A 22,277-nucleotide genomic window follows, 5' to 3' on the forward strand; every position below is an offset into this window, starting at 1 on the left:
CACACACACACATTCGAAAAGTGCGTGGCGGTGCCATGTTCCGCGCCGGACAAATGTAGATGGACCCAAGTGCGGGGCGAACCTACTGTTATTATACAGGATCCAAGAGACGTGGTCAGAAACAGGTGAGGGTCTGCGAGGTGCGTTCGTCGGTCTGAGGGCAATCCAAAAGGTGTGCTCGGGTAAAAACACAGGAAGGCGGAATAGGATCGGGAGGAGGCGCGGGTACGAGGAGAAGGGAAAAGGTCAGGGAACGAGAATCAGGGATGAGGTCGGGAAAACAGGCAGGACAATCACTAAGCGAACTGAGCAGGAGGCGAACAAGGTTCTGCATCTGCCTTAGTGCTGCCATGGCCTTTGATGCCTCTGTCTCTGTTGAGCCCCAGGTGTGCCTTGTTGCTCCGGAGGCATGGGCGTGGCAGACTGATGGGGATGGGGAGCAGGATCTTTAGTAACAGTAGTTTATATACGTGTGGAACAGAGACGAGTTAATTCTTTTGATAAGATAACCAATAAGGGCACCAGAATGCAGTAATATGAAATTGTTCTGCAGACTTCTGCCAGCTTCCTCTTGTATGACATAGCCTAGTGCATGTCTGTTTAGTGGAAGAGATCACCTCAGACATTGTAGTGCTCTAGGCAGTCCCTTGCTACACACAGTATACACACAACTCTCTTCATCCTGGCCTCAGTAAATGTTAATCAAACATGTTCTTTTTCCACTAAACTTCTGCTTTATTGCCAAGTCACAAACTAAAGCTGGCAGAGCTGTCACCTCCAAGATCAGTCTGGAAAACCTACGGTGTCAAAGTTGTGAGATCTTTTCAGCAGATTATGAGTGATTCCGTTGACAGGATGTGAAAATTGAATGAACTGATGAATCTTGCGTGTATGTTTTTAGCCCAGCGTATCTGTCTGCTGTCAAATTGTACTTTTCTTCTCTCTTTGTCACCAGTGCTATTTATCTATGCTTGCGCCATTGCTCGTAGTTGTGAATTTAATGTTTCATGTTACTTGATCATAGAACCTTAAGGCTGTTTTTTCACAGAGTATTTTCCATCATTTTACGTGTTTCACCTCTAGATAGTTGTATTTCATGTTGAATTACATAGGTATGAATTTCCCTTTGCCTTGTGCATATGTGAAAATATACAGTTTAGCAATCATGTCTGTTCAGCTAAATTAATTAAAAGATGACACCTGATTTTTTTTCCTGACATTTCAAATGCAGCTGTAACACTTGCAATAAAACTCAAAGCAGAAGGACATTTCAAAACCTTTTATGAAGACTGTTTGAATAGAAACACTTGCAGAGTACAGGAAAACACATATAAATAATCCCAACAGTTGTATAAACCTCATTCACTGAATAAACTGTTTATCCTACCTTTCTTTGACAGGGTTACTGAATAAAAATAGTTGTGACAGGGATATGTCTGACCTTTCAAACACTTTTCTGTTTCGCTCACACTTTCTCTGGCAAGGCCACATGTTGTGTTCCTTTTTCTCTCACAGCTGGAGTTACCTTTTACTAATGGATCATAGATTCTTGTTAGCTGTTGACTGCTGTGGCTTCCCGCTGCAATTTTAATAACAGGACTCTGCCTGTTGCTTCACTGTTCAGGCCAAATGCGTTCCAAAGGGACAGCACTGGGTCTGAATCTGCTAAACTGGATTTAATCTGGATCAATTGCTCATGGCAAGGCTATGGTACTGGAAAAAAATTGCATGAAACAATGTATTTCAAATTATTTTCAGAAAGCAAGCAATCAAATGCGTATAAGTAATTTACCACTGACAGAAATTTGCTTTGTATTAATCTGTGAGGTAGCTATGAGGGTAAGTGAAAAAGTTTTCACGATAATGATTTCATGACTTAACCTCATATTTAGTTCATGTACTTCAGATTATTTTCCTTCAAGATTAATTCAAGTTTTCTTTCTTTAATCTTTGCTTAGATATTAATCTTTATAAGAAAAAAAAGTACCTCTCTAATAATGGCAGTAAAACCGCTTTTAAAGCTGTGAAGTCTCATAAAAAAGAAACCATGATGTGACTTTGTACATATGAGGCAAGTCTTGTCATGTCTGATGCAGCGTATAGTTATTGGTGAAGAAAAAAGATCAATTGTGCTAAAGCACCCACAAGGGTTTTTATGTTATTTAATGTTCTTTGAACAGTTTGTGCCCATTGGAGGGGAAAAGAAAAAAAAAATCTTTCAGTTAAGATTACATTCATCAAAGTTATCATTATGTTCTTGTCAAGTGCTGTCAATTTAGCCAGCAGTTGATATGAATAAGTGTGACATTAGTTCACAGCTGCCTCACAAAACCGTTATAATAAGACAATGATATAATGCCTGTCCTTGGTTTGGTAGTGATCTGATCCCTCTGCGAGGAACAACATTTCCCCACACAACTGCTGTAGAAAACGTAGCAGTCCTTTAGTCCCTGCTAATCTGTCCTTTCTCACTTACCCAGAGGGTATGTACGTATTTTTGGAAAGCCAGAAGGACACAATTGTCTCCAACAAACTTTATTGTTACCTTGTTGGGTATGGTGGATTTTCAGGACAGGACTTGAAGACTATGCTTGGTTGCTCATACACAGCTTTCTTAATGGTTTCTTAATCCTGTCCCATTGCATATGCTGGCGTCTCTACCAACCAACCCTTTTATTAACTGGTATGTTAAACTTTTGGTAGCCTGTTCAGTGAAATGCTTGTCAAAGTAAGATTGTGCTCATTTGAACTTAGTCCTTGGAATACAGGATGGAAACTGAGGTAAACCTTGGATGGATTGCTAGTTTGAAAAAACTACCTGCCACCCCAGAATGTCTTTATCCAGTCCAAAGAGGGATGAACATTGAATTTCCATAGAAGCAGAGCCTAATTAAAATGTCCTTTGAAGAGAAAAAGGGAAACAGGTTTCAGGACTAGTATTTCAAAACTGCTTTAAGGTGATTACAACTACTGTCATATTTAACGTTGCAGGACTCGTCCATGACTTTTTTTTTTGCATTTTTCACCTAGACAGCATTCTTAGATTGTAATGATCCAATGGAAAATCTTAAGAAATTTAGGATGTTAAAAGAGAGGATTTTAGTGTGTCTGGTAGTCTGATTAACTGTCCAAATGTCATATTCAACATGGCCTTTGGATTTTTCATAAGTAATTCATGCTGCTATGTTCTAGTGTTTGCATGTCCTTTTCACATATGGATACTACTCTAATAACATTAGAAGGTCTACAGCTTCAGTGCCACCACCTGAAACAGGATAAAAATGTGGTTTTACAAATTAATTTTAGAAATGGGATTTTTTTCCCCCTGGTTTTAAAGATAGATTCACACCAAGCAAGTACAGTTGCACTGCTTCTGTCTGTGGTGGACATGGAAGTGGCATAGAGGACTGCTTCTGGCCTCCTGATACCTACCCTGTGGGATTAAGAGCTGTCTGCAAAGCCTGTCAGTTATGCAAAGTTTTCTTCCAAAATAGCTTCTCCAAAAAAAAAAAAAAAAACTCTTGGGCTTTAGAAGCAGGACTTTGCTTCTGATACAAATCTCAGACCAGTATATTAAGACATCACCTTCCATCTTGATACAATCAAAGAAGAAGTGCCTGATTTTTAAACTGTTTTGGGAATTATCATCCAGTTTTCTGTCTGATATTTAAATTAATGAAAAGAAGCAGTAATCTTCTTGCCTTTCAGAAATCCATGTTCACATGGAGAATGTTGCTTTGGGTGTGAGAACATCATTTTTTTTATGTATCTTGGCAGCATGAAAAGTGTAATTTCAGTTGAGATTTAATACAAAATGGCAAATTCCATAATAGAACTAATGAGACAAGAACAGTTTCTAACACTGTGCTATGATTAAAGTGGTGCATATGTCACTTTTTTACTGCATTTTCACATGCACTGAACATATGATGACATTTTCTGTCACTTATCCAGCTTCAGAGACAAAGGTGCTACTCATAAACAACACATAGCAGTGTGCAGATGATTACATTTCTGAAACACAGAACAAATTTAAAATTCATTTTTTGTAAACATTCTTACTATCATTACTGTAAATAATTAATATGACACAAAAAAGAGAATTAACAACACCAAATAATTCATATAATGCAGTTTTAATGTTCAGGTATGGCCCTAAAAGATTTCGTATCGGTCAATTCCTGGAAGCTCTGTTATTATCTTGGTTTTCTAGTAGGTTCATAATTATTGTTTAGGTGTCAATGGGATAATAGATAGATAGATAGATAAATAGATAGATAGATAGATAGACAGATAACTGCAAAAGATCTGCTCCTTTGCAAACATCCTTTGTCATACAACGCATGACTATTTTACCGAAATGCCAAAATTTGCTGAAACAAGTCAGAAAAAAAAAACTTTTTCATTGTACTGTAAATTTTAACAGCTTGATGTCATATAAGGCTACAGTTTTGGAAAGACATAAAATGGCAAAATGGAGCTATTTGAAAAAAAAGAAAAACCTAGGTAAAGCACTTTTGTATGTACACCCTTTCTGTAATTGTGATAAAGCAAAATCTGATCAGAACATCTGTAGATTTGTTGATTTTATTTTTATTATTCTGCTCAGTCACAAAATAACTGTTCATTAATTATAATACATCTTTTTTTTTTTTAAGGAGTACTTTCTAATGCTGCTTTGTGCAGAAAAAGACAGAAATGAGCTACTGCTGCATTTGTTTTATTTTTTGCACTGATCTCCTCTGTGTTGCATGACTCATGTTGTCCCATGCCACTTAGGGTTAAGATACAAACCTGTAATTTATGACAAAAACAAAGCTCCAGCCCACAGCTGTTTTGCCATTTCTTGGTTCTGTGCAGTTATGTACCCCTGAACCGCATCAACCTCCTTATGTTCCAATACAGGGCACAAATATACTACCAGTCTAGATGATATGAGACTTCTCATTTGTGTCTAACTAAGTCTGTTACTGAACACATACTGAAAATAAAAATTGCAAACATTTATATACAGAGTCTTTGGATACAACGAGAGCTCCTGTGAACTGAGAAGGGCATGCCAACAGAAAACTTTAAACTGACTGTGTACATCTTTCTCAAGGATACCAGTTGAAACACACCAAACCTTGTCCTTTGTGATGGTCCTAGCCTCAACATGTGGCTTGAGGGGCCAACTGTCAAAAAAACCTTAATGTGACAGGGGTGGTTAGAGCACTGGCGGCTCGCCGATGCCAGAAAGCGAGCGAGCTAGAGGAGAAATGAGGCCTGCATCCACATCAGTCCACCCAAAGACAGAACAGCAGATTCGTTTTGACTCTCCTCATGCTAAAGCTCCTGAATTCAGATATGCTATTCCCTTGGGTAAAGGAAATGTCTTAGCATGACACCTTGCACCCTTAAAGTCACCCTTTGTGCTCGTCCTTCAACTTCAAACTGAGGCAGTGAAGCCAAGTTGTCAGAAACACAGTTGTCGTATGATGCCACCACCAGTCATTGATCAGGACATTTTAGTCTAGGTGGAAAATCCTCAACAGAAAGTAGCCTTAAGTTAGCTGAACTTTTTTGTTTTCCTTTAATCGGTGTTTTGTTGATGACCTAGTGCTGAAATCCCCCATGCGTAGCCCTTGTCTTAGGTGGTTGCTCTCCGTCTCAAAGAATAATCCACGGTAATTGCCAAAAAGAGAGCTCTTTGCTAGGTCCGCTGATTAATCTGAAACAGAAACACAAGAAAACAAATCATATCAGATTGCACGGAGTCATAAAATGATAAAAAGGCCATGATCAGACTTCATTTACGTGTCCTGCTTTGGAAAATACTGATATGAAATAGACTGTGAATGACTGCTAAATTCACAGCAGATGTGTGCTAGAGTTAATATATAATCATTGAAGATCAAATGAATATCACTATGTTTTTGTCAAAATTGTATTCGGTATAAAGCATCTCCCTGTTCAGTGGTATTCTTTTTGACTGCTGTAGCAGACAGAAAAACGGGAAAGGGAGAAGCTCAATTAAACTACAAAACATAATAAAAATTTAAACATACAGAAAATGTTATTGTTAAGAACTGCTTGCTTTCACAGATACCCTTCCGCAAGTTTTGGCAGATTACCGGGAACTCCCACATGACCCCATTCAGGGGATGGGCTTCTGTGTTTTTCTCTTATCACCTGTGTGTAGGTGATGCAAGGAACTTTCATGTGGGAAATATGGTGCGTTCTCTGCACAGTAGGACCACGGAAACAGAATTTGTTTTGGCGGGTATTCTGTTTGTGCTACAGACAATGTTTTTCCAGAGCTTCACAAATTGTTTCCCTTTTCTCGAAGTCAGAAACAGCAGTGGTCCTCCTAGGACTTGAACCTACAACCTATTGGCAAGCAGCCCACTTGCACAATCTCTAAACAACCTGATGCATGGGTGACAGGATACTGCCAGAAAGACCTGTGAGTGCCTTATGGTGTCTACGCTCAGGTGCTCACAAATGCAACACACCTGCCACAGAGATTCCAGCCGGCCCCGACGCAACACCTCAGCCTTCCGTTCCATGCGGGACTGAGGGTGATTCACGCCAGTAAAAACAACTCGGAGACGAGAGTGAAAACAGAAACATCTGTTTGCTATTTTTCTGTCTCCACCCAGGACTGAAACTGAGTTCCTAGAAATTTTGGCAACAAGTCCAGCTTTGGTGTATTTGGCTAATTCTTTGGACTCTAAAGAGTACTAGGTTTTGAAGCACATGTATGTAGAAGCAGCAAGTGGTAGGACATGTTACTGTGCGATTTCTTTTTTCTAGAGCTGCAGCTTTCCCACCTGAATTACTTTTTCTTAAGTGTCATACTGAACACAACCAAATCGTTTTCCTCTACTGCATCAATTATCCCTAGTCTCCCCACATCTCATCTCATGCCTTGAAGGCTATCAAATGCACGTACGCAGCACCCTTGATAGTCAATACACATGAAAATGTGTCTGTTTTGTGTTTGGTTTCATCAATGAAATGATGCAATTCTATTAAATATACCATTTTGCCTCACTCACAAATGTTATTTTTCCATCTTTTATTGGTCAATTCACATCACTGTTGAACAAAATTTACTAGTTGACACTAGAAGTAACTTTATACTATTATCCAGTTATGAACTGTCTTCCATGTAATGAAAATTTGTGATAGAAGACAATTTTTTTTTTCCTATTTCTTCAATTAGCAAACAACTCCCCATCGTTAGGAACAAAGTAATCAAATTTATTCAGAGTGCTTCCATTCCATATTGTAGAAGTTTTCAGAAAGTGTGGGAATAAACAATTATCACAGATTAATAGAGCATGGGAGTTCTCCTCTTGCCTCTTCACCTCTTCTTTCTTTCCCCTTTTAATCCAAAAGTAAAGTTGTTACCCTTTTTAATTTCATATTCTATTTATATTTCATGCTTCATTATTTTACGATAATGATTTAGTTAAAATGTCATAAATATTACTTCAAATATTATGTATAAGAATGAAACTTGTGATTAAAGGTGTTTATGTAGGTAACATCTGATTTTATGTTTCTCTCGACTATGATTTTTTGTAATGATGATGATGATGTTAATACTTTCTTGCTTTAAGGCTAGTATCATACAAAGGTTACAATTTATTTATGATGGGTGGAGGACCATGTTATAATTACACACACACACTGTCTGAACCACTTGTCCCACCCATATGGGGTCACAGGGAGCTGAAGCCTAATCCGGCAACACAGGGCATACGGCCGGAGGGGGAGGGGACACACCCAGGATGGGACGCCAGTCCGTCGCAAGGCACCCCAAGCAGGACTTGAACCCCAGACTCACTGGAGAGCAGGACCCAATCCAACCCACTGCGTCACCGTGCCCCCCTATGTCATAATTATCCTTTTCACAATAAAGGGAGCCAGCTTTGTTATTTCTCTGTTAAATGGAAATTCAGCCGGCGGACAAATTTCCCAGAACTTTGATATGACGTGATTTAATTCGACCAAATGAGCTACCAACAATTTTCAGTAATAGTTTAATCTTCAAAAATATTGCTTCTGTATCCCCTTCCAACATGGCTGTTTGCTATTGTCCCTGGTTTGATTCTTGGGGCCACATACAATTCAACAGATATAACTGTTATCTACAAATGGGGCATTAAAAGTGTAAATATATTTTTTAAAGTAACTCAGTAAAGTATGCTGCAACTTAACACACTTTCACTCACCCATAGATGTGGTGCACCAGCTCAAACCAACCAAAAACACTCTGGTGTCATCAAAGTTTAAAGAACAACAAGATCAGGTACATTTTAAATGGTTGGTCCTTTTGCATACCACTTAGCAGGACAGCAGTAACGTTACAAGACACATTTGGCAGTTTAGTACCACAGTGAGGAATTGCAGTGAGTACAGTGTTCCATTCTTGGTCACATTTTTAATTATCGGAAGTTAACAGAAATAGAAAAATCTAGAGTTTCCTGTTCTCTGAGAACACAGTATAGAAAGAGGTGAGACATTTGACTCATGCATGAAGGGCAATTATTTAGACATTTAATGTGGTGGTTTATCATGCATTCTGTACAAACCTATGCTTCACCCAGCAATAACTCATAGCTCAATGTAATCTTTTCTAATTATCTGCATTAATGTTTACATTAAATTTTTCATAGATCATACACTAAATAAGATAGTATTTGACAGACAAAATGTTGGCACAGGCCCAGAGTACAGATTAACAATTTAGTTATATTTATGATAACCAAAGTGTTGTGGAAAACACTATAATTCATAATTTTGAAGTAGATTGCACAAAGCCATTGAGATAAACAACTGAATAGTGCTATTACTAGTTTTATGAGATTATATTCCGATTTTAAATTCTGAAACTCCCCCAGGCACTTCTAGAACGTATGCTTTTTTTTTTGTTTTAACTCATCATACCACGAAAAGATGTGTTTTTAAAGCATTAATTTACTTCTCACTTCAAAATGTTTTGTAGTTTGATATCAGAAGGGCAAATGAGTGAAATGTGTATACAGTGAGAAGACTATTTGTGCCCTTTATATACATACATGCACAACTAATGTATGCAGTATGTTACAACAATTAACAGAGAATGCAGGATCCACATCTAAAAATAAATTCAGACAATGATTAAATCAAGAAAAATTTAATTTTTTGTAAAACATGGCAAAATACAAAGTAGAATGACGAGTTTTTAGTATGGCTCAGGATGAGAAACACATATTTGTTCCTTTTTTTCTGTTAGCTTTATTACAGCATATGTTTGCTTCACCTTGATGAGTTTCTGTATGCTCTTTATTTGACAAGTGTACACTTCATGACCAATGGCTCTACTTGCAAGTCATTTTGCTCTGGAAACAGCAGATGGGTTGGACTACAACATGTGCAGCAGCTTGCCTGAACTTGATGGACTAACTTTTGCTTTCCAGCATGGAACACATGAAGCCCAGACCACGGTACAACATTGCGGTTAATACAACATGCCTCTGTAGTGTCCTAGGGCTCAGGTCCCACAAGTTAAGCTGGTGGCTTAAATAAGTATTCTTTAAGTGAAAGGAAAGGTGTTCTGTCGTAGAAAAATTCCTTATGGAAAAATCTAATGGATTTACTCTTATATGAATCCTATGACATGCTGTCTTCTGTCTTTTTATATGTAATTGTCCTCTTGTAAATTAGGGGAAATTATATTTTAGTGGTAATTCAGGGACCAAGAGGTACTTGAAAGATTGCTCTATCTGACCAGTGGAGAGGAGAGAGGGTCTAGGCTGAGCCTCTGTCTGTGTCTTGAGTCTCCGGACCCTTTTTCTGACCAACAAACACAATGCCTGCCCTGCCCTTGTGTGGTGACTCCGGAAAAGATGGCCCTTTCTGAAAGACATAAAGACACAGAGAGACAAGGGGAATCAGGTGCCTGTAGCTTGTACTCTCACCGTCATGCAGTAATTCTGAACCTGGGGTTGAAGAGGGACTACAATGGCTCATCATATCCTTTCTGGTAAAAGAAAAAAAAAGGTCCTGGGGACTATTTGGAACATGGTATATTTTACCACTGAGTAATGAGGTACCTCACATTGAGACTTAGTGGAAAGTTAATTAAAAAGGTTCAGAACCATTGCTCTAGTAGTTTTTTTTTGGTGTATGGGAGATGATTAACTGATCTATGCCTGATGATACTGTTCACTGCTGTTTGTCAGAGCAAAATCACCAATGTTTGGGGACCAAACAGTTTGACAGTAGGATTACAGAGTTAGAGGTGTCATTGGAAGCAATATCCATGGGCTCTGTGCAAAGAAGAAGCCCATCTCCTCACCTAAGAAACAGGCTAGGGTTGGGCATATGAGTAGGTCCTTGCACTGTCATGAACCATCTGAAGTCCAGGGGAAAAACCGTATTGTCTCTAGCTGGATTAGTTATGCTTAGTGCACTGCATCCAAGTTCCTTGTGCGTTGTTGAACAGTTGACGTGTTAGATGGGACATAGATGACATGCAGCTGGCACACACTTTCAAGACACGGTTATAAACACATTACTGTTACGAGTGAAACCCAGCTATACTAAGCAGTCATGCTACTTGGAGCTGAATTGGTGTAGTAATTTTTTATTCTGTACAGAGAAATTCAAATGAAGTGGGGTGTCGAAAGGGCGAACCTACCTCCTTTGGTGCCAGGCTCCATGCTGGCAGTGTTTGCACAAGTGAGATTCAGGGCTAAAAGGATGAATACGGCTGGGTGTTCTGCAAGGGAAAGGACCAGGAAATGTTAAATTCAAATCCAGCACTCTCTTACTAACTTCTTACTTTTGTAAGCAAGAGCCACGGTTCCGCGGTAATGGGAGTTGATGTGGATGTTTTTTTTTTTTTCAGGTTCGGTGCTGCTTAAAAAGGTCAGACAAAAGGAGAAAATGAAAAGAAAGGTAATTTAAGAAATAACCACAATTTACATTAATGTTCCAAAACAGTGGTTCCTCATTATAACAGAGCAGGGTACTGATTCGCCATTTTTCAAAGAGTTTCCTAATTGTAAGTGACCAATGTTGTAATGAGGGAACACCGTATTGTGAAGTCACGTGAGAAGGTGATGCATACGCTGAGAGCTTGGCATTGTGCTAAACGTTTAGAGGGGGAGAATCATAGATCTTACCTTGGTGAGCTGAAAAATGGTCACATCCTGTCAACGCCTTTTCTCTCTAGCTGGACTTGGAAGATCACACAACCGGGGGGAAGGGGGAGGGGACAATACTTTTGAAACAACGCTTGTTACCTTGGCCCTTGTTTACATGTCAGTCTGTCTTTGTCCAGAGATTTTCCAATAAGTGCTGAAGATAAAAGCTGAATGACACCCAATACACCTTTCATACCATACATATACTGCAGTTCACTGAAGAAAATACCCATTGATCAACCTGTTTGTAGTTAGCTGGCATATCTGAGTGAAAAGTAGGACTCCAAGAGAAGACTTTCTTTTATGGTGCACTCCCAAATAACAAGAATATTTTCAGTGCTTTAAGGGCAGAAAATGATGTATTGGTTAAGGACCGAGTGTAATGGTGACACCAGCGTAAATTTGTATGAAGTGTAATAAAACAAAACCAAGGTTTTGAAGCTGTGTGTCTGAGACACCTGTGTATCAGTGAAGGATTACTGGTTATTTCATGCACACTAAAGGTGTTCAGCATGAGAATTCTGGAAGGATAAGATGATCCATTGGCCATACATTTCCACGGATTGAGTGTCTCTTGTACATACATTATTGTACATTTTGACATATGAAGAGCAGTCATACTTCTTTAGGCAAAGGCCTAAAAAAATTTAAACATGCTATAAGATGTTGAGTGCCAGACACCGATCTTTGAAACAAGGAGAAAAAAAATGATTAAAACTATTGTTACAGCAGATTTTTACCTGTTGGCTTTTGCCTGCAGGAGTTATGGATTTCTATCTACGCAAGACTTACCGTTGTCTTAAAAACCGGACTGGACTGAACATTGATTATGCATTGTGCAGGAAAGATATGAGCTATAATACAATACATCTGGTGCAATACCTCTGGGCATGATTTTTCTTGTGTAAAGGATATGCCTTGCAAAACATCTCATTACATAGGAAAAGGAATTGCATTGCTCCTCTTGTTTGCATGTGTTTACTTGGTTCTGGAGTTCCAGGACAAGGAGGTGAAGGGGTGGTTGACAGCTTACCCTGGTGGTCTTTATCTTGTTGCCAGAAGAGCACATCCAGCCAGAGTTGTCCGGAAGTGTCTTGCACTCCTCTCCCTCCAAACAAGGTTCCATCTCACACCACCATTTCCCAATGACAATGGATGCTGTGGTGGGAGGGGTACAAAAAACAGGACATTGTAATGATTTCAGAGTCCCCAGGTGGCCTTATGCAGCTCCATCTTACCACAAGGGATCACTACCTTACTGCAAGCTAGGCTTTTTGCAACAAGCTAAGTCATTAAAAGCAGACACATAAAGGAAAAGAAGAAGTCTTGCTGATTACAGAAATATTGGTACGTCCTTTGTACATTCAATACAGTGAGTCCATTGCAATTCAGTTTAAAACACAGGGATGCTGTGCCTACATGTATTGTTGGTGTTTGCAGAAAATAATACACATTTTTTTTGCAGAAAGTAATTTTTTTCCTATTTGTTTGGAAGTTTTACTGAAATTATTTTTCAAATTATGAGGCTCATTGAACTAACTGATCTATGACCTTAAATTTACGTCATCGGCTAAGAGCCTGGGAATAACGATTAACTCGACATACAGTATCTTTCACTCGACATATCAAAGCATCAACACATCTGCTCCCCGATATCCACAAGACTTGATCATTCTCTACACCCCAACCAGACTGCTACGTTTCTCTACCTCTGCCCGCTTGGTGGTCCCACACAGAAAAGGTCCAAAATCGAAAGGACAAAAGTTTTTAGTTCTGGTTCCTTTACGGTGAAATGAGGTCGTTTCTCTCGTTCATAACTGCTGAATCTTTCTCTAAATTAAAGAAGGGTGTCAACACTTGTCTCTTTCAGACTCACTTCAGCCCTGATCTCATAAGTGCATGATAAATGTTTAAGTGTTTATGTTCACAAATATATGCGTGGACATCTGGAAGTGTGGTGGTTAGAGCTACAGCCCAAGGGTTGCAGGTTTGACTCTTGCCTCCTGCTGTAGTACCTTTGAGCAGGGTACTTAGAGTAAAACTGCTGCAGTAAAATTACTTAGCTGCATAAATGGTGAATAATTGCATGCAGCTTTGGAGAAAAGCATCAAAAAAATGTTTAATAATTTTTTATAACAATTTGTTTAATAATGGGCCGGGGTGCGGTGGCGCAGTGGGTTGGACCGCAGTCCTGCTCTCTGGTGGGTCTGGGGTTCGAGTCCCACTTGGGGTGCCTTGTGACGGACTGGCGTCCCGTCCTGGGTGTGTCCCCTCCCCCTCCGGCCTTACGCCCTGTGTTGCCGGGTAGGCTCCGGTTCCCCGTGACCCCGTAAGGGACAAGCGGTTCTGAAAATGTGTGTGTGTGTGTGTGTGTTTAATAATGGGAAGACCCTTATGTTGTTACTGGTACCATCTGTTATCTGTTTCATATGTTATTTGTTATATATATATGTTATGCATCCTATCTGTTTCATATTACTGAGCACAAATTAACTGTGCTCAACAACGATGTATCTGCATCCATCTGTTGACTGTGTGTATTGTTCTTTGAGATGTACGTCACTTAGGAGAAAAGCATCTGCTAAATGAATAAATGTAATCTAATTTAACTTGCCCTAAAAAAACAGGGTGTATTCATGTCTCATAATAACAGACTCTTAAATAAGTCAATAGTTTCTTTTTTAAATTACAGTAAGCATTGAAATAAATATAAATAAAATCTAAATGTTTTCTTGCATTGCACATTGTTTAGTGTTTCGAAAATTGGTACATTATATTAAAAATATTTCTTAATTGAGGGGGGTGTGGTGGCGCAGTGGGTTGGACCACAGTCCTGCTGTCCGGTGGGTCTGGGGTTCAAGTCCCGCTTGGGGTGCCTTGCGATGGACTGGCGTCCCGTCCTGGGTGTGTTCCCTCCCCCTCTGGCCTTATGCCCCTGTGTTCCCGGGTAGGCTCCGGTTCCCCGTGACCCCGTATGGGACAAGCGGTTCTGCAAATGTGTGTGTGTGTGTGTGTATTTCTTAATTTAGAAATTGTCATAGGTTATGTTGTTTGTAGTTTAAGTTTAAATATAATATCGACCAATAGGGAAATTAGCACATCACCTTGAAAAAATATCAGTTATGCACTTGATCTAAGCAAGCTTTCGAGCAAGTCAGTTTCATTAGCTTTCAAAAAATCTGTGAATCCCATAAAGGGGAATTTTTCAGCAGACCAAATAGAAAAAATAGGAAGAAAAGATGTCATGGATACATTTCCATGCTTGTCAGTCCATTAGACTCTGCTCATTTAAACAATGAAGACCACTGTGTATACACAGGGGTGTGAGTGAGTCCAAATATTGCGCAGTGGATGTCTGGATGTTTTTGGATTGTTTGCATTGCTTTTATTTTGGCTTCATAGTAAAATGAAACACCTTCTCAAGTATCTCACTTTCAGAAGGACTACAGACACAAATCGAGGCCGCAAGGTTTCATCATAATGCAGGAAACAGAAAGAGCACGGACATCTAAGACAGGACTGTGGACATCCCGCATATGGACAGATGTGCTCAGGGACACAACTATTTTACTGTTTTTTTTAACCTTTATCATAAATCTTTTCTAATTCTATCATCAATAGTAGGTCCTGAGATAATTTATGTTCATTTTGGGGTTGGAAGCAAAACAAAGTAGGTGTTAAATTAGTGTGTGTGAGATAGTGAGTTAGATAGTGATGCAGGATTGGTATGGATGTGTGACAAGGGAGTGAGACGGAGAGACAGATGTGAGAGATTGTGTGAGCAAAACCTATTATGTGACTAGACATCCTGATATTGCTGCATTCGGAGGACTAAACTGCTATAAATACAGTTAAATAAAAGGGGGCACATTTCAGTTGTGTGTCATCATAAAGGGCTCTGCCTGCCTAATGAAGACATATTCCTTCTAAGCCTATCTCCATAAATACAGCCTCTCTCCCATCATTGAGATAGTTCCATTTGGGGGAAGGTATGGACAGGCTAGAGGTTGGACATTTGGGGGACACCAACTTGTGAGGGTGGGAATGTGCTACTTAAATGAATTTAGCATGTCGCATGTCCCCACCCACTGATACTGTAAAAGCACCCTTAGCGCAGTAAATCATCCAGTTCCATCTGTTCCTCCAAAAGATATTCCTGGGCTGCAGGAGAGTGGGGTAAAAGCATGTAAATGCTGTTCTGACTTTAGACTTGCACCTGACTTTAATGCAAGGTTGAATTTTAACTCCCAAAACAAGGACAGCAGCAGGGACAGTCTCACACCTTGTTGCACTGTCTAAGTTGAGAATGACGGCTCACTATGTTAGCAGCCTGATTTGTGCTGTTTCAGTTGTTTTGGATTGAGTTTCTACCTTAAATACCACAAGGTCTGTTTTTCCTAACTGTCATTTGGCTGTAACCTCTGCTTTCTGCATACACTGGTAAAGGTGTTTTGGACCAGAGAAATCTTTTGAAGAACAATGCCATGTTTTGTGGGGGTGCGGTAGCACAGTGGGTTGGACCAGGGTCCTGCTCTCTGGGGGGTCTGGGGTTTGAGTCCCCCTTGGGGTGCCTTGCGACAGACTGGCGTCCCGTCCAGGGTGTGTCCCCTCCCCCTCCGGCCTTATGCCCTGTGTTGCTGGGTAGGGTCTGGTTCCCCGCGACCCCGTATGGGACAAGTGTGTGTGTGTGTGTGTGTGTGTGTGTGTGTGTGTGTGTGCGCGCGCCATGTTTTGTTCCACATGTCCTCAGAAACAATTCTGAAACTTCACCAGAATATTTTTTTTTCTTCTCTGTAGCCTAGTTATGCACGCACGCACGCACTCACGCACACACACACACACACACACACACACACACACACACACAGTTTCAGAACCGTTTGTCCCATACGGGGTCACGGAGCCTACCCGGTAACACAGGGCGTAAGGCCAGAGGGGGAGGGGACACACCCAGGACAGGACACCAGTCCATCACAAGGCACACCATGTCATGGGACTTAAACCGCAGACCCACTGGAGAGCAGGACCCGGTCCAAGCGACTGCACCACAGCGCCCCCCAGTTACATACAACTTTTTAGATATTTAATTTCCTGAAACCATGCAATGTCAATGCTCTCTCCATCTCGTGGGTATCCAAAGTTAAAAGTAACTGTTGATCAGTAACAACTCATTGCTGTCATTGCCACCTTCATACTGGCAAAATTCAAAGATATTAAGGCACTTTATATTTCAAAGGTACAGCAGCATGTGGGATGCTGCTAAAGAGCTACACATCATTCTGTGTTTTATCTTTCTGCTGACTGGATGTTTAGTATGGAAGCTACAGTAATTGCTCCCATTTTTGTACTAATCTAAATGGGCACCACAGGGACCTAGTCTGCAAACCTTATTCAACAACTTTTAGGGTCCACATGTACATTACATTACCAAGTCTACAAACTAATATTTATTAATTTCGCAGTTTGCTATAACAATCTCTAAATATTTTATGTTTTATATACTTTATAATTCTTATAAACTTGTATTCATTTCATGCTAAACTTGGTTGTCAAGCAAGATGTAGTAATGTGTTTACTATTAATTCTGTATTTACTACCTATTTTTAGTACATTCTTAAACTCCTCTTCTTGCTAGTTCCAACAAAAGTTACCTCATCTGATTCAGGTCTAAATCACCAATTAATTGATAGGTAAGTGAAAGTCCCATAGGTATGTACACCTTGAGGACTACAACGATTAATCCTTGTAAGAAGCCCTAATGCATCCATCAATGTTTTTGTAAATATTCTAGTTCATGCCTTTGAAACGCTAGGCTGATTTGGTTAAGATTAAATCCTGCATAATATGTCCAACTGTACACAGGGCTGCTTTGTGGATTTTGATCTGGTAATAAAATAAATATTAATGTTTTAGAATAGAGGAATATGACCTCAAATAGAAATGGAAACCAGATGTCTGATATTTTTCAGAATGAGCAGTTTAAATGGGGTCAATGGTAATATACATGACTAATATAAATCTGCAGAAAAGAATATGCAGCAGCTGTGCATGTCTTAATGTTGGCATTGTCAAAAAATTGCACTGGGTTATATATAATTCATTTTAGTTATTTATTTATTTATTTATTTTAAAGGTGGCCTGGAAACTTCCTTTTCAATACAATGCAATACTGTTCTATAGTTAACTCTTGGAGTAAGGCACTCTTTTTCGAGAAGCAGAGCATCACCAACACAGCAGAATCAGTTTTTAAAATCTGAGGAACAGGGCAGACTGAAAAGTGTCATGAGAAATATAAAATACAGTATGTGCAATATATTTTGTATCTATAATGATAGCAATCAACAAAGAGAAATGTCGTGAGAAGCAGCTGAAATGGGAATAATATCTGAAAATTATTTTCACAATGAAACAGAACAGGCGTTTCAGAGGCAGCAGGCAGTTAATGACATGGACTGATGGTCCTGGAGGTTAGTGCTTTGAGAACCCATTCCTGCTATTGCTGTTGTACTATTGAGCAGGGAATTTAACCTGAATTGCTCCAGTGAAAATACTCAGCTGTATAAATGGGTCAGACAAATTTCCGCTGCTTGGTATGTAAACATCAGGCAAGAAACAAAAGAAAAATACAGAAAATGGCTTGCTTCAGTATAACAACCAGAGTCCAAGAATAACTGTGGCACATTTTGAGTTGATACTGATTTCCTTTGAAGCCATTTAATAAATAAATCAGTAATTAAAGGTATAAAGGCTTCAAAATTTTAAGTGCATGAAGAAAAACTGTAGATGGTACTTTAAAATCACTCCCATTTTCCCTGGACACAAATGGAAACCGTAAAACCAGCCTCTGTTTAAAGGCACATAGTGACAGAGACTTATTTAATTCTCTTGGTTGTTGCTCTGTACAGACCAGCTGGTGTAAGACACAACTTTATCGTCTTGAAAAAATGAGATAAGGCCACCTTAACAACATAGCCAAGACTGTCCAACAGTCGTTGAATAAGTAAGTGGTTTTTAACCCCTGCCTATCTACCATTTCTTTGCGTCCGAGCATTTAATTCGTTTGCCATTAAACAGCTACTGACTGAATGAACCTGGCTGTCAAAAGCAGACAGAAAACATTCCCGAGAAACAACATTTTCAGTGGTGTGGGAAAATGTGTTTATGCCAGTAAAACATGTTTCACTCATTTAAGACATAAAAATGCATAATTATTTCTTTTTTTAGAGTTTTGCCACTAAATATAGCTAGTATTAAGTCATATTTAAATGAGTCTTTCGCTTACTTTAAGGCTGACAGAATAATGTCAACTCTGTAAATATTCACATCACAACAAAAATAAGAACTGCTAACCTCTAAATGTAATTTAAAAAAGAAATGCAATACTCTCACACACACACACACACACACACACACACACACTTTCTGAACCACTTGTCCCATACGGGGTCGCGGGGAACCAGAGCCTACCCGGCAACACAGGGTGTAAGGCCAGAGGGGGAGGGGACACACCCAGGACGGGACGCCAGTCTGCCACAAGGCACCCCAAGCGGGACTCGAACCCCAGACCCACTGGAGAGCAGGATCCGGTCCAACCCACTGCACCCCCTGAAATGCAATACCTTTTGTATGAATTTATCATTACTCCTTATGAATGATTTGGAGGAGAATTTGAGGAATAAAATTAGAAAAATGTAATCATTCATTGTGAGTATCAGCAATCACTTGTCTAATGTGATCAGCCTGTGCTGGAAGCATAATCCCTGGTCTTTCTGGAATGCCAGTCCTTCATAGGTAAACACACACACACACACACACACACACACACACACACTCACACACACACACACACACACACACATACAAAGGGCAAATACATTTTTGGACAGATGGAGGAAACTGGAGCACCTTGGAGGAAATTCATGCAAACATGAAAAGAACATGCACACAACACCAGACAGACTGTTCCAGGATTCCTTGAAACAATTTCAATCAAGGAATGAACCGGTTTAGATAAACAATTAATCAATTAAACTAGCATCGTCAAGTGGTCAGCAATTTGTGTCAGTTTAAGAAACCTGTTACAGATACATCAGCAGCAGGATAATATCATTTCATCCTTCATAAAAATTAAGCAAGCTGCATATATTGCAACTATATTGCCTCTTTTGAATTCATTGAAACCTAAAATTATTTCACATTTCTTAGCCTTTCAACAATTCTGTGGTCAATTTTTGCAATAACTCTTTAATTGAAATAATGACAACATGATTATTCATTTTAAGGAGGAAAATGCAAGAAAAGTATTTGCTGATCCTTTCTCTAATATGTATATTCTGTGAATAACACTTGGTTTCACACAATTAAAAAATGACAGTGGATCCTCAGCTAAACTGTTAGATTCAACGAAGCTGGTAGTTAACAGTGTCTCGATGTGCAAGGCTTTCCATTAACAGCTCAATCAAGCATAAGTAATTAAGTTTGGAACAAAAAACCCACGCAGGAGATTGGCAAGATCATAGCTGAAAACATTTGGTCTTAAGAATGGATTTTCTGCTGAATGAGCAATTAGCACTTCTCTTGGAATTACAGCTAAAAAGTTACTTGTTTGCAGGACGTACTATGAACAATACTTTGTGAAAGTCTTCTGACATATGTTGCCCCCAGAAAGTGGCTTTCATTTATTCATTCATTCATTCATTCATTCATTTTGGCATTATGAAGATAAAGGGCCTCTGCTAAATGTGTAATGTTCACAGGTAGGTTGCAATGTTTAATCAGTTTGCACTCTTCTACTTTAGAGCAATCTGCATTAAACAAGTAAAAGTCACACAATATAGGAAAAACAAATCATGTCCGAATTATAATAAATATACTCTGGTCATTCTACAAATCTAGTCATGGAGGTCCTCAGAAATTGAAGGATGTGAATGAGAAAAAACATTGACTTGGCTAACAGTTTTTGTTTAAATAGCAACCACTCGATTTTCTGACCTGCAAGAAGGAGTTTTGATACTGAATGCTGAGGAACTCTGCCAGATCCATAGGAAAAAAAAAAAAAAAGTTTGTTTTTGAAAGGAAAGTCTCATTCTGAAATGACCTTGATATTAGTTCATATGTGCAGGAGTGTTGAGACATCTTTCCTCCTCTATAAGTACCGAAAGTGGTGTTACTGGAGCCAAGTATGAAAGCAGGACACAGTAACGTGTGACCCCTGTCATTATTCCCCCACTTGAGAGTAAGTGATAATCACAAGACACTGCCACATGTCCAGTAGTGATTGATAACAGCCATGTGCACATGTGGCACACGATTCATGAAGCAGAGGTATACTTCTGCCTGCCCAGAATCCCCAGTCCTTATTTATATCTCTTAGTGAAACCAGAACAAGACAGCAATTATTCTCATATCTTTTGAAATGTTTTCAGGGCTGTCTATTGACTGTTTCCAGTTGGAATGAAAAGGAAAATGCAATTAGGTTTTAGATCTTCACTGAGCTCGCTGGTGCTGTTGATTTGCCGGATGCCACAATCAATACAGGACACCCAAGGATGGCAAACTCCATTTCTTCAGTCTCCTCGTATGCTTATGTTCTGCCTCGGTGACTGATAATTCATTCTCCTTTTCAAGTCAATCTCCTGCAGATCTGCAAATGTTTTCTTATTTTACCATGTTTCAGAAGGTAGTGCACTTAGCCCTGTTTAGCTGCAAGAGTGACAAGTGCGTAATTAAAGAGATCTATCTTACTGCCAGCAAGATATTAATTCTACATTTGTGGTGTAAATATGTTAAATACTAGAATACAGGCTGGAAGCTCGGTCAGGCAAGTGTGAATCAGAAATACAGATGGGAGAATCAGAAAAAAATGCTGCCTGAATTTAGCAGTTGCTGGGGTATCACCAGGACAGGGCTTAGAATTGAGAAGAATTCATTCAGATTGTCTGCTATCTTGCATCCATTTCAAAATTAATTAACTGTTGAATGTCTTAAATACGTTCAAACTTATTGAACATATATGCCAGTTAATATCAACAATTCAGCTCTTTACTTTGCAAAAAAAGCTTTAATTTAAAAAATCCAAGTGGTTATTAATTTGCCCTATGACAAGATGGACAAATAAGTGTCAATCTATCAAAAAAACTGTTAACAAGTATGAATAACCCTGAACATATCTTTATACAGTTCATTAATTTTGGTAATTACCAAACCACCACTTCACCACAATCCTCTGAGCCTTTGACCCCCATCTCTACACTATTTTCTCCATTCAAATTGTGAAGACAGCTGTGAGCAAGACACATCAATTATTGATTTAATTAACACTTCTCCTTAACATTACTATTTAAATACATTTTGTAGTAAGCAAACACCAAACATAGATTCTTGAAACAACATGGTCACCATTGCTATCTACAAATAATATGGCACTGTGATGTATTTGTAGAGCACCTGGTTTATCACACAGCTCCTCAAAGAATGGTGACATCCATCCATTGTCAACAACCACTTGTCCCAAGCAGGGTCACGATGAGCTGGACCCTTACCTGGCAACACAGCCTACAAGGCCGAGAGGGAAGGGGACACACCCAGGATGGGATACCAGTCCATCACAAGCCACCCCAAGCAGGGCTTGAACCCCAGACCCGCCACACTACAACACCCCCCTTGAAGAAGGTTGAAATGTTGATATTGTTATATTTATTAAATCACTTATAAACTAGGCGTACAAGTTAAACCTACCTAAAGAAATACATGTGACAAGCAAATTACAGTGTAATTGTTTTCTGTAAATTGGCTGGACAAGTGGTTCCCAGCCCTGGTCTTGTTGACCTGCACAAATGATTGTATTAAGCTGTATGAGTAAAATACTTGAACAAGGACTCTAAATGTTTATAGTCCCAAAATGGCCAAGTCAAATTCATGACTTTGTGAAATTGTACATATCACAACATAATAATTCAGAATGTGTGTGTATAAGTTTAATGCAGCCATCTTTATTAAAAGTGTCAAACGCTGGTCCAGTGTGCACTTACAGCCACAAACTTTTTTTCTTTATCTTGACTGTTTCTTTGAATGGTCCGGTTTCAGCAGATTGCATTG

At 39.3% G+C, this 22,277-nt stretch overlaps 1 protein-coding gene across 5 annotated transcripts in view; it reads right to left on the reverse strand.

Moving 5' to 3' along the window:
* Nucleotides 1–5,581: 5,581 nt before the first annotated feature.
* LOC108939607 (chemokine-like protein TAFA-1) overlaps nt 5,582–22,277 on the reverse strand; it is a 100,714-nt gene continuing 84,018 nt past the window's right edge. The window contains exons 4-7 of one of the 5 annotated variants that reach the window (XM_029249733.1): nt 12,214–12,338; nt 11,160–11,168; nt 10,673–10,753; nt 5,582–5,710 (exon numbers count right to left, since the gene is read on the reverse strand). In XM_029249733.1, coding sequence (XP_029105566.1) covers nt 10,727–10,753; nt 11,160–11,168; nt 12,214–12,338 — 161 coding nt within the window. In that variant the 3' untranslated portion in view covers nt 5,582–5,710; nt 10,673–10,726. Of the gene's footprint in view, nt 5,711–9,229; nt 9,889–10,672; nt 10,754–11,159; nt 11,215–12,213; nt 12,339–22,277 lie in introns of those variants that run through there. The other 4 variants (XM_029249732.1, XM_029249735.1, XM_029249734.1 and 1 more) reach the window with 4 other exon arrangements.

Source organism: Scleropages formosus, chromosome 2 (assembly GCF_900964775.1).
Source record: "Scleropages formosus chromosome 2, fSclFor1.1, whole genome shotgun sequence".
NCBI classification, from domain to species: domain Eukaryota; kingdom Metazoa; phylum Chordata; class Actinopteri; order Osteoglossiformes; family Osteoglossidae; genus Scleropages; species Scleropages formosus.